The following is a 12,347-nucleotide window of genomic DNA, read 5'->3' on the forward strand; positions in this document are numbered from 1 at the left end:
TTAGTGCACAAGTAGTACATAATTAACACATGAAAGACTTCATGAAGTGGCTTGGTTTAATGATATTTGATACTTGTTACAGGTGTAATTCTTATTGGAATCAAAAAAATGGCTTCATTATACTCCTCCATGTTTCACACAAGGGGGGTTTGTTCTATCTACTGGAATGAAGAAACCATTATTATTTCTGACAGCGGCAATACTGCTTCTCCAACATTGTTAGACCCTAATAAGTTTCAGAAGGAAATTGGTAAAGGAGCTATGGGGTGTCTCACTGCTCATATTGATGAGAGATGTGGCTGTGATCATCTAGATAACATACTGTGGAAAATTGGCTAGATGAAATGTTTTGATTTTTTGGTATCCAGTGGATATGTACTGTCAGCCCATAATTATTAAGGGAGCGATCACTTCCTTTGCAAAATGGAAATCTGTATAGAATTTGCAAATGGATCATCTATGAACATGTGTGCAAACTAATCATATATGAACATGTGTGCAAATTAATTCATCTACATAAACTAAAATGAATCAGGAACTGCAGCATTTTGTCACTGTCCTTGGGAAGCCAATGGAGAATCCTGCCATATATCCATTGTTTAACCCACTTTTTTCATTAATGTATCCCTGCCATGAACATTTTCTTGTATTTGGGTTCATTACCCCACTTCTTTCATTAATGTATCTCTTGTGAAACTTATGCTCATCTAGTTAACAAGACAAACCCCAATGCCATGAAAAAAAACTAGAGTATCTGCTGGAATCAGAATGTGAATTAGATTTAAAAATCCACATCCAACATGAAGATCTATGCTAGATCCCTACAATCCTACATACGTAGAACTAGCACGCCCAAGTGAAATTGATGCTCATCTAGTTTACAAGAAAAACCCCAATGTCATGAAAAAAACAGAGCAAAAAACAGAGTACTACCTCAGATAGCTCGTCGATGGCATCCTCGTCGAAGTCGCTGCCCTTCCTGCAATCTAAGTCGAACTCCTTTATGGCGTTCTCCTCGAAGAGCTCTTCGATTTCGTCATGAACCTTGCGCTTACGCCTTCTCATCTCCTCCTCCTCCAGATCTTCCCTGACCTTGTGCTCGCCGACGGGTGCCTCGACGGCCGCGATGGCAGCGGGAGCAGGCACAATGGTCGCTGCACCGGCAGCTTCCGCCGCTACGGCGGACTCTGCCGCTCCACCTACGGCTACAGCCACGGCAGCACACTGCGCTGCTCTGATGGTTGCCTTCGGCTCGTCCGCCGCATCTTCACGTCCGCGCTTCATCGTCGGTTGAAGACAGGAGGAGGGAGGCGTAGGAAGGGAGGAGGGTGGTGAGGAAGGAGGAGAGGGTGGTGAGGTGGTGAGGAAGGAAGAGAGGGTGGGGAGAGGACGAGGGTTTTCTACCCGATTTGGGGAAGAAATGCACTGCTCCTGCCTCTTGGAGTTACCGAGAAGCCGCGGGTGCCGATTTGACTTGACACACCCGCCCGGTCGTCCCCATTCCACGTGGGGACGTGGCGGTCATGCATGCGATCGTGCACCTCCTGCGGTTTGCCATCAATTGCTATCGGTCTCACAAGTGGGTCCCCTTGTCATCCACACAACCGAGCCACCACATGTACCACATTTTTCTTTCTCCCCGTCTCGACCACTCCACATCTTTCTTTCTCCCCTTCTCGACCAGTGCCGCCGCCGTCGCCGCCATCTCTCGACGACCCCTCTCTTCGCTGCCGGTGCGCGGCCGCCGCCAACTCCGGCAAGTATGTGAGATCTCCCCTCTTCTTCCCTTCCCCAACCGCGTCTCCCTACGGAGGCGGATTTGAGCCGATTGGTTTGGACTGAAACTTAGTTTTTGGATTGGATCTTGATTTGGTTTCTATGGTTTGAGACCAAATCAATCAATTAGTTTGAGCCGCCACTACCACCTACTACTGCTTCAAATCCAAGAGCCGCTATTGCTGGCCGGAGCTCGTCAGCTCTCTCGAGCTTTGACGCCATGTCTGATCTAGATTCATGATGTGCCCTCGCATATGGCTTTGTCCACGGTTTGAACCTTTGGATTCAATCCAAAAGTTGAAAACGGTTTGGACTGGGTTGGATGACGAGCATGTATAGTTCAGTTTGGTCTAGATTCTAAATGAAAATATCTGGATTGGTTTGGTTTTGATGTGTGATGTGGATTGGACTGGTTTTAGTTTGGATGTCGAACTATTCCTAGGTTTAGATGAGACGGGCATTGCCATTGTCATTGGCATTGCTTTATTACGTAGATGATAGAAAATAGATTGATTGGCCATTGCCAGTATAGGTTATCACTATGATTTATATATGTATGATCTTTGTATTGTACTATGTACAATTCAACTTAGAGTTTAACACGTTCTATGTAGAATGGAGGAAGCACAATGTGGACGCTGCAACTCACGGTGCCGGACAAGCCTTTCTACTGCCACGCTGTTCGGCATCTACTTCCAGCCTTCTTTTGTTTTTGCAGCGGTAACAATTTATATGAACCTTCTGACAGTACATTCTTTTTGTTTTTTTGCTATTTCCACTAATGTATTGTGTCTGTTATTTGTTTTTATCTTACATAGATCGTACCATGCAATGTGAGATTGGCATTCAATGAGCTCGTCGCAGACACCGTGACCTTCGATTCTCTTGGGGGCCCATACACTATGCAGGTCGAGAAGGGGCGAAAGATAACCCAGATAGGAGGAGATGATTGGGATCGTTTCATCGCCCGCATGCGTCTTAGTGGGGGTGTATTGATCAGCTTCTCCTTCAGAAAAGATAGGCCCAGGATTTCTGTTATCTATCTAAATTTGATTCCGGATAGTGAGGATGAAGTTCATGAGGAGGAAGATGGTGCTGATTCAGATGATGACGATTCAGATGATGATGAGAACCCACTTGTTGAATACCTGTATGCCCAAGGACTCAGACTGGGCGATGAGGAAATCGGCAACCTCTGGGACATGCTTCCGCTATGTGAAGACTACCTAGGGAAGCCATTCGTGACCCGCCTCACAAGGACGAATGTTAAACGGCATATCATGGTATGTTACTTAGTGTGGTAATTACATGATATACATGCTTAGTTAGTGTAGTAGTTCATATGATATGCATGTTGTAGTACTGTGATGAGAGGCCTAGTTTAGAATTCATTTAGTGAAGAATTTTATGACATGCATGTAGTGTAGTAATATGCGATGATATGCTTAGTGTACGCAGTAATCTAATGATATGCCTAATTACTGTAGTAATTTGATGCTTGGCGTATAGTGTACTGATGTGATGATATATATGCTCAGTGTTGAATCCAATGATATATGTGTCTTGAAGTGTATGCTTTGTTGATAATTGCACATGACATGATCATATATCATGTCAACTGTTTTGCTATTTCCACTAATGTATATGATCATGTCAACTTTTTTCAGAAATTACCTAAGAGGTTACTTGATAGCTGTGGCATCGACCCGGACGAAGAAGGCATGGCCGCTGGACTACGCCTTACCAGAACGGGCTCCATCACCAGCTGTGCCTATGCAGTGGACACGGACGGTCGCACTGTCTTGAGCAGGGCAGGGTGGAAGAAGTTCCTTCGTGCCAAGAATCTTCGGGTAGGACAGGCCATCCTACTCACTGTTGCGAACACCCGTCACCATGGCTTGAGGATGATGATCACCATCCACCTCATTTAGAACTGGGGTGGGCCATGTATCAATCTGAAATGAACTTGTTATGTTAGCTCTTGTTTGCAAGTACTTGTCGTGTATTACCGTACCTATATCTACTCATATCTAGGTACTATTGCTTGTGATGGATTGCAACTATTATTAACTGGTAACTAATGCTCTACTAGCTATGATTATTCCACTGTGTGATGTTTTATAGGCTGTAGTGTGACATGGTAACTGTTATATATGGTAGAGGCTTGTCTCTAAGACCTTGTACAATGCAAGGTGCTTAGGGATGTGCTTCCACTGTGTGATGTTTTGTACATGCCAGGTTGTAGTATGAAATGCTAACTGTTCTATATGGTAGTGGCTGGTCTCTAATTGGACCGACATGTTGAACTAGTATCAATGGTAGAGGCGTTTCGTTATGCGCCACATCCAACAGTTCACATAATTAATTATCCAAAGATTAAGGTATGAAACCCTTGGTCATACATAGCAACATTTCGTTCCTAAAAATTAAGGTACTTCCACATTCAAACTAATTAATACTACAAATTCGAAGGAACTACTTAATACATTAACAACACATAGGGAAGTAGCCCTGGTCCAATGGCTTGAGAAATGACAAACAAAAACTGAAAGAAGAAGGATCAGCCAGTAGCAGCACCATCAGCCTCCCAGCCTCACAACTTCATCCAGCCTGGTGAACTCCAGGTTTTTTCCTGCAAAACACACATGTGATGTTGGAGGCAAGAAAATAAATATGCCAGGGGTCTTGTCATGGCATCTAATCGCATGGAATGCTAGTACAAATGATGGAGAACAAAACATCCAACATGAGCAAATTCATAGGAGTTCTAGATCCATGGATACCATCAAGAAAAAATGCTCAGTTTTAATTCAGACACAAGACTAGGTGAAAACATGCATATTTCATATCAGCAACATTGATATGGCATCTTTGCAAGCTTGGGTCAGTGACTTGTCTTGTGTTACATGGCATGACAATAATTTTAACAATAAATAGACATGAAATTGACCCAAACTCATGTACAAAGTTAGGCCATATGATGCATGGATTAATTCACACATAAATGACAAAATGCCAACTTTGTATAGAATTTGCAGTACTGAAATATTTCAGTGTGTACCGGTGTGTACTGAAACTGCAGTAGTGAAATAATTCAGTGTGCATCGGTGTGTACTGAAATTGTAGTAACGAAATATTTCAGTGCCTACCGGTGTGTACCGAAATATTTCAGTGTCTACCACTACAACATTACAAATTTTGCCTAGGGAAGTACCGAAATATTTCAATGCCTACCGGTGTGTACCGAAATATTTCAGTGTCCACCACTACAACATTACAAATTTTGCCTAGGGCAGTTCCGAAATATTTCAGTGCCTACCGGTGTGTACCGAAATATTTCAGTGTCTACCACTAGAACATTACTAATTTTTCCTAGGGTTCATATGATGCCTAGGGTTCACATACATCATAATCCATCCTCCAAATCCATGTACTCAAATGTTCATGCAATTCATTGAGATTAAAATGCCATCTAGCATTCCCTCTCTGAGCTATTATGATCAGTATCACCACGATGTAAGCACGAGCAGTAGAAAGATGAGGAGTGGGGAAGCTTACTCTAAATATAGCTACCGCCGCCGTTCAGACGAGGAGAGCGGCGAGGGAAGCGTGGAGAACGGCGGGGAAGCGAGGTCGCGACCATTGTCCTCCTCATCTTGCGCTTCGAAGTCTCCGGTGACTCGGTTGGAGGCTGCACAATCTGCAACGGCACCTCGTGCACGGTGGGTTCCTGATCCAGTGGATGCTCTACCCTGGATCTGAACGCCCACCACCTCCGCCTGGTTCACTCGCTGGACGAATTGGCCTGCTCCATCGCCCAGAGGAGGATCTCGATCTTCTGAATCGGTTGCGCGGGCTGGGGGAAAAGCTTTGCCCTCTCCTTCTTCGTCAAATTCTTGAGAGTGGCCATTGCCGTCCAGCTCATCTGCCTTGTGTTGTCAAACCAAGAACGGATCTCCCTCAACCTGGCCAACTTGACCTGGTCGCCGCCAACGATCTGCACGAAGTCGGTGTTCTCGCCGCCGGCCATCAGCTCGATCTGCCGTGGAAGACGGGGTGGGGGTGGGTGGGGGGGGGGTTGCCTGAGTGGAGCGAAGTTACAGCGGCAAGAAGGAGGAGATGACTGCGGTGGACATGGAGGAGAGGGAGGAGATGGCCGCCGATGAGTAATTGTGGAATGTGTAGCACCATGGCGGCGGTTATTCATTCGACGAGAGGGGCGGCGCGTGCAAATTTTCCAAGGACTAAACTGCCCCTAGATTAAAACGCGTCCCCACCTTGTCACGAGTACCGGCCCCACTCGTTTTAGTACTTTCGCGTACTTTCATCGGAGTACTACCCAGTACTTCGTATTTGTCTGCCGTTAGATCGACATCAACGAACGGTTCTAAAAAAGCCCAAACTTGTAGTGAAATATTACTTTTGGATATGATGAATTAGTTTAAATGTAGCATGTTCCCTTCTTCACCAAAAGGTGCTCGAGTTCTTTGTCTAGCATATTAAAGGAGCCTTGATGTTGATAATTCCACAACTTTATTGGATCTTTTATCATGATATATTAAAGAATTTTCCAGTCTGCTGCCAGATTGTTCACACAATGTGCCACAACCTTTTTTGCAGGTAATGTGTTATGTGTCAAGCTTTTGGTCTGCTATGTTGCCTGATATTTCCAGCCCATTGGGTTTTCATGTGCTCGCTTGTGAGATGAATGAATGGTAAAAAGTTGTATGATTCTACTAATCCTCCCTTATAAATCATAGGTTGGTACAAAAAATCTAGGAATAGGTTCCTATCAGTCTACCATCATTCTTCTGTTTCAAAAGTGTTTCATTGATTGATTTTTTTTGACAAAAATTTCATTGATTTTTTTTGCTTATATACGGAATGCAGTTTCGTTTAAATTTAGTTCGCAGCTTGAGGACGAGGTATGTTCTTTGATTTTCGGACCTTTTGCAGCTTGAGGACGAGGTATGTGTCCCTCCCCTGGTTACTTGCCAGTAACCATGTCGGATTCATTACAATTGTTAACCCATTTGTAGGAAGAGATAGAACTGCTCTGGTGGTGGGAGACAGACAATTCCTTTTGGTGCTATTTTCTAAATAAGATATATGCATGTCTTCACACCTCCATTGCTGTTGCGCCCATAACCCAAGCTCCGCTGCTGCCACGATGTTGGTCCGCGAAGAGGACGCAAACACTACAGCTCTGTAATCAATGGCAGATATTGCTCCCATTCTGTTGCTATTGTTGTGGAACGTCAGGGGACGCGAAATCTGCCACCGGTATGTTTTGTGTGTGATTCGAAGTTTGACAACTGGCATGATGCGAGAAAAAACTACAGTGGATACCTCCCATCAATTGCTGACAGTTGGTTTGTTACTTTAGACCGACCGGTGAATCCACAGGTAATGTTTGCACCAATAATACTGCAACCTTCATTGCAGGACAACTTCTAACTGAATCTCATGGATTTGTCTTCACATAATGTTCTCTTAATCGGATTGCAGCATGCAGCAAGGTGAGCAACCAATCATCATCGTGGGATTTCTATTCTGAATGATGAAGAAAGCTACTAAGCAATTTCATGTATGTACAACAGTTCTAATTGCTGCTTTTAGAGAAGCCCCAGTTGTATGAAGCTACATTGCCAATTCTCATCTTACTAAATTTTTCATTCAACTTCTCCATTTTGGACTGTATATTTTCATTATCTCTTCTACCTTATTTTAGCGATTTTAATCAGCTGCGATGGTGTTCCACAACTCTTTATGTTTTTAGTCTTTTTATTTAGGGAAAGTAGTGGCTGCACCCACCTTTGGTGCACCCATGGAATCAACAGTAAATTCGAAAGAAATAGTAAAAAAATTTAAAAAAATCTGAAACTTGGTGGATGTGATTATGAGCTAATGTTTTAGGTGCTTGCAAAGTTTGGTCACCAAAAAACATAAAATGATTTCCATACAAAACGAAATACAAATGATGTTGTGCACCCACGTTACTGTTCACATGTTTTCAGCACAAACTTTGTTTTTTTTGTACAGATTTCCTCGGATGTTATTTCGCCACCAAATTTTGCAAGCGCCTAAAACATTTGCACATAATCACATCCACCAAGTTTCAGAATTTTTTGAAATGTTTTGCTAAGTTTTTTATCGTGGGTGCACCGGGGGTGCAATGTGCGTGGGTGTAGAACAACCACACTCTTTTATTTACTAGCATTGTGCTCCGCTTTGAGATTCAAAGAACAACAGATGCACTGTGAGACTATTATGCCCAGAATTAGCCAAGAGCCTAAGACATACTACAAACATTTTTTAGCTAAGATAGTTATGAAAAAAGAGACTTTGTTAATCAGTACTGAAATGCATAACATTGATGCTAGAATCTTATTTTTCGTTGTATATAATATGAACAACATGATTTTTTTCAGGTCATAGATTGCTTGGAAAAATGCAACATTGATATGCTAGAATCCCGAGGAGACTATGGCCGGTGATGGAGATTATTTTGTATGCTCATGGTGCCGTGGCGGCTGCACGGCGGAGGGCTGCACGCTCGACTTCGACATCGGCGTCTTCGACAAGGAGAAGATCTCCCTCGCCAGCCACGACGAGGTCTACACCTGCACTCCCGTTCCTATTCCTTCTCCCACTCCAGGAATTGGTTTCTGATGTTTTTTTTGTTTTGTGTGTGCCTCTGTGGTATATGGTGGCGGGCAGGTGCAACCTCTTCCCACTGCTCCCAGAGGCGTCAAGGGTGTCATGTCCTCTGTCGTGATCGGATGGGGCTCCCAGGTTCAGTCCCATCTCCCATCTTCGCTTTGCTCCCTCACTGTGCAGTTTCTCTCCTATCTGTCGAGATATGTCTCTCTACTGCTATTCTACTGAATATTGTTCTTGGACTATCATAGTCAATTGCTTTAGTGGTGAACATGTGTAGGAGGATTTGTGGTTTAGCGTTATTAGACCTCTGTAAATACATGTATAGGAGAATTCTTGGAGCTTTGTACAATCAGCAAGGCCATCAAAGCTAATTGCTTTACTGGGAGCAGTAACATATGCAGAACCAGAAACTAGGTGTAATCTGAACCAGAAACCAGTAACATATGCATATGTTGCATGTGTCCATGGACTGAAAGCCGAACCAGAAACTAGGTGTAATCTGATGTTCCCTTGGTAGAACCTGCTTTGAGAAAATAGTACCCAATGTGTCCATGCTTTCCACTCTCTTTTGGTGATTATTTTCTGATTCTGTAAATAAAGGGAAACTGTTTTCGGATCCCCCTCCCTGCACCGCACTCATCATGCACGTTTGAAACCATTATATTGTAGAATACCTTTGCCGGTCATGAGGCAGAGTTGGAGTTGGTTCTGTTGTACATCTCTGGTCTGACTTGTAGTTTGGCTAAGTTACTGTTGAATTAATGGGTTTTGTTAATTCTGTATGGTTGTTTGCTTGAGAAGTCCATTGTGTGCATGTTCGATACGAGATAATTATGTGTTAACTAGGATGACTCAAGAAATTTATTTCTACGATTATACGTGAGTTGCACGTGCACGCTTACTAGTGATCCTAAAAGAAAGTTCAACCATGCAAACTCCCCTAAAAAAACCATGCAAACTCATGCAACATAGAATTCTGCTTCAAAGAAATGCAACATAGAATTCTGCTTCAAAGAAATGCAACATAGAATTGCAAATCTCAAAAAAAATGCAACATAGAATTGCAAACAAGCTACAAGCAAATTTCATTCATATAGATTCATAGATAAAGGAGGTACAACGAAGGAAATAAAAACTACAGTACATAGTACACTCTACTCCTCGTCCGAGGAGGTTTGGGATCACACCCTCACCAAAGCCGTTGGACGTGTGGTCGTTGGCCGCGGGAGGCATTTGCTCGTCCTCCTCCACAAATGTCTCCTCCCACTCTTGATTGCAGATGAAGATTTGCGGTGGTTCACCGACACCACCCGCTCATCCTCGATGGACTTGAGGATGGCACGGTTTTCAGCAATGAGTGTTGGGTCGGCGTAGAGCTCAGTGAAGGCGACAGCTGCACCTCCACCATGAGGTGCTTCTCCTCCATGGTGAGGCGGTTTTGCTCCCAAGACATCTCCATCGAGAAGTGGGGCACAACGTCGTCCTTGCCGACGGAGGTGTCCGCCATCTCCAACCTGGGGACCACCATGGTCAACTGTCGGACCGCCTCCTTCAAGTGCGAAGCATCCCCTTCTGTGTCCGAGGTCAGAGGAAGACCAGCCACAACGCCGCTCATGTGCCTAGTCTCAACGGCGTGGACAACCATCGCAATCTGGGTGCGACGCTCCAGCGTGAGAAGTTTGTAGTACGTGATCTTCATGCGCGCCATTCTCGGAAAGACACGGTGCTCCGACGTGCGGGACAAAGACGGGATGTGACGACGCAAATGGGATGGGAAGGGGGAAATGTGAGGGGTGGCTAGGGTTTGGCTCGTCGTCCGGCTTAAATAGTCGGGGCTTGACCTCTCAGGCGGCGCGTCGGAGCAGCGTCATGAATGCAGGCAACAAAACCAATGAGCTCTGGCTGTACCAGATGGTTTTTGAGGGTAGGTGTGTGAATTTTTATATACGGGCCTTATCCAGACTATCTGCCTAAAAGTTTATGGTGCTTGAGGGGACAGGTCCGGGCGTATATGCTCTAATGGTGTGTTTGGTAGCATGTATGAATCTTTAGTCCTAATGTCTGAGTTAGTGAATAGTATCCATGGTTTATTTTTGCTGGTTTTTTTCAACCGGTTATTTTTCGTCCCCTCGTCCCACCCACGCACGCCCCCCCTCCAAAAAAACCACCCCGCACAAAGACTCTCCTATCGATCCCCGGACGCCACCGTCGTACGCACCTCGATCCCCTCGAACGCCCGCGCATAGCCGCCCTCTTCCTTCTCCGGCAAATTTGATAAATTTGACTTGTGGACGAAATCAAATCACAGAATGAACGTAAAACTATTTCCCGTGGCTAACCTTTTTGTGTGACGCCCGACACGAAGGCGTCACACTACATTGTGCAACGCCTCACAGATAGGCGCTACACGCCTGGCCAGCGTTGCACCCCAGACTGACTAAAAATTGCTAAGTCATTGTGCAGAGCCTAAGAGCTAGGCGCTGCACTGTATAGTGTGGCGCCTAGCTCTCAGGCGCTACACTAGTGGTTGCACTACAAAATGAAGCAACCACTAGTGCAACGCCTAGAAACTAGGCGCTACACTGTATAGTGTGGCACCTAGCTCTCAGACGCTGCACACTGACTTAGTAATTTCCGGATCACATGGGTGCGACGCTGGCCAAACGTGTAGCGCCTAACAGTGAGGCGTTGCACAGTGTAGTGTGACGCCTTCGTGTCGGGCGTCACACAAAAAGGTCAGCCACGTGAAATAGTTTCATAGACAGTTCATTCTGTGATTTGATTTCGTCCATAGGTCAAATTTGTCAATTTTGCCTCCGTCTCCCCACCCATATCCGCTCTCTTCCCCGCCGGCGCCGTCCTCAGCCGATCGACCAGGTAGAAGCGCGCCCGCGTCGATTCGGTGGCGCCGCCGCGGGAGGGATGCCTAGGGTTTGTATTGCGGCGGGCGTACGGGCGGTGGCGGGTACATCAGTTTGATTGCGAGTGGTGGGGCGGAGCGGAGCGGCCGGGATCGGGGTGCGTTTGCTGCGCCGCGGGTTTGGGAATATCGACGGAATCCCTGCGTTCGCCGGGTTCCGACGTGATCAGAGTCACGCGTCGTCTTGCATCTGTATTCTTTTTTATGGGCATCTCGGCATCTAGATTGTACTGTCTGATTGATGCTTACTGTTGACTGGCAGGGATCAGGGTCAGGGGAGGCATGGCGGAGGCGTTCGACATGTACCATCAGCCTGAAATCGGCAAGGCCCTGACAGAAACGCTGACCAAGATGGTGGGCAGAGGTGCGCTCAGTCCCGAGCCTGCCGTCGCTGTCCTCCTGCAGTTCGACAAGGTTCCCTCCGCCGCCTCCCCCGCTCCTCCTCTTGCCTCCTCCCCACGCACATGATCACCGCCAACCCTCCAGATCAGCCGGACGAGTATGCAACAAGTTTCTCTTTTTGGAAGAAATATGTAAGTAGCTAAATCTTTGGAATCTATGTTTGTAGAGAACAGACAGCTTGATGCCCTGGTGAGTTCTTCTCCAGCAGATTCAAATAGAGAATTAGTGATCAGAGAATTAAGCGCCTGTCTGCAATGTTTTTATACAGAATGTTTTATATACCATGACGGTTAGATCCGTGCCACACATGGGAGTTGCTGTGGCAGGCTCGAGGCAGCATGGTGCCGAGGCGGGAATGAGGCAAGAGATAGTGCGTCAGCGCGTCGTGGTGCACAAAGCTGTGCAGGGTGAGCGGCGGAGGCCTCAGGTCCTTCACTTGGCAGGGTTCGAGTTAGTGTCGACCTCTTCTAGATAGATACATACATATGCTTCAATTTGTTTTTAAGATGAACATGATCTTGGTGGCTGTTTCAGATCTTTAACATCCTAAAAGCAGCATCACCCTGGACTGGATGTGCATCTTTAT

General features: G+C 45.6%; 1 protein-coding gene across 1 annotated transcript; it reads left to right on the forward strand.

Annotated features, from left to right (window-relative positions):
- The first annotated feature begins 2,391 nt into the window (after positions 1–2,391).
- LOC147957826 (uncharacterized) lies at positions 2,392–3,707 on the forward strand. Its single transcript, XM_087533102.1, has 3 exons — positions 2,392–2,496; positions 2,595–3,059; positions 3,444–3,707. The coding sequence occupies exons 1-3, from the start codon at positions 2,392–2,394 to the stop codon at positions 3,705–3,707; spliced, it is 834 nt and encodes a 277-aa protein (XP_087389228.1).
- Positions 3,708–12,347: the final 8,640 nt, after the last annotated feature.

The sequence above is a fragment of the Triticum urartu genome, chromosome 7A (genome assembly GCF_056163025.1).
Source record: "Triticum urartu cultivar PI428250 chromosome 7A, HENAU_Tu73, whole genome shotgun sequence".
NCBI lineage: Eukaryota > Viridiplantae > Streptophyta > Magnoliopsida > Poales > Poaceae > Triticum > Triticum urartu.

What these genes read in the sequence shown, in the direction of transcription:
- LOC147957826 (XM_087533102.1), top strand. Translation starts at nt 2,392, where the DNA reads ATGGAGGAAGCACAATGTGGACGCTGCAACTCACGGTGCCGGACAAGC. An exon ending in CTTCTTTTGTTTTTGCAGCG is followed by an intron (nt 2,497 to 2,594) that starts GTAACAATTTAT and finishes TATCTTACATAG; the next exon opens with ATCGTACCATGCAATGTGAG. An exon ending in ATGTTAAACGGCATATCATG is followed by an intron (nt 3,060 to 3,443) that starts GTATGTTACTTA and finishes AACTTTTTTCAG; the next exon opens with AAATTACCTAAGAGGTTACT.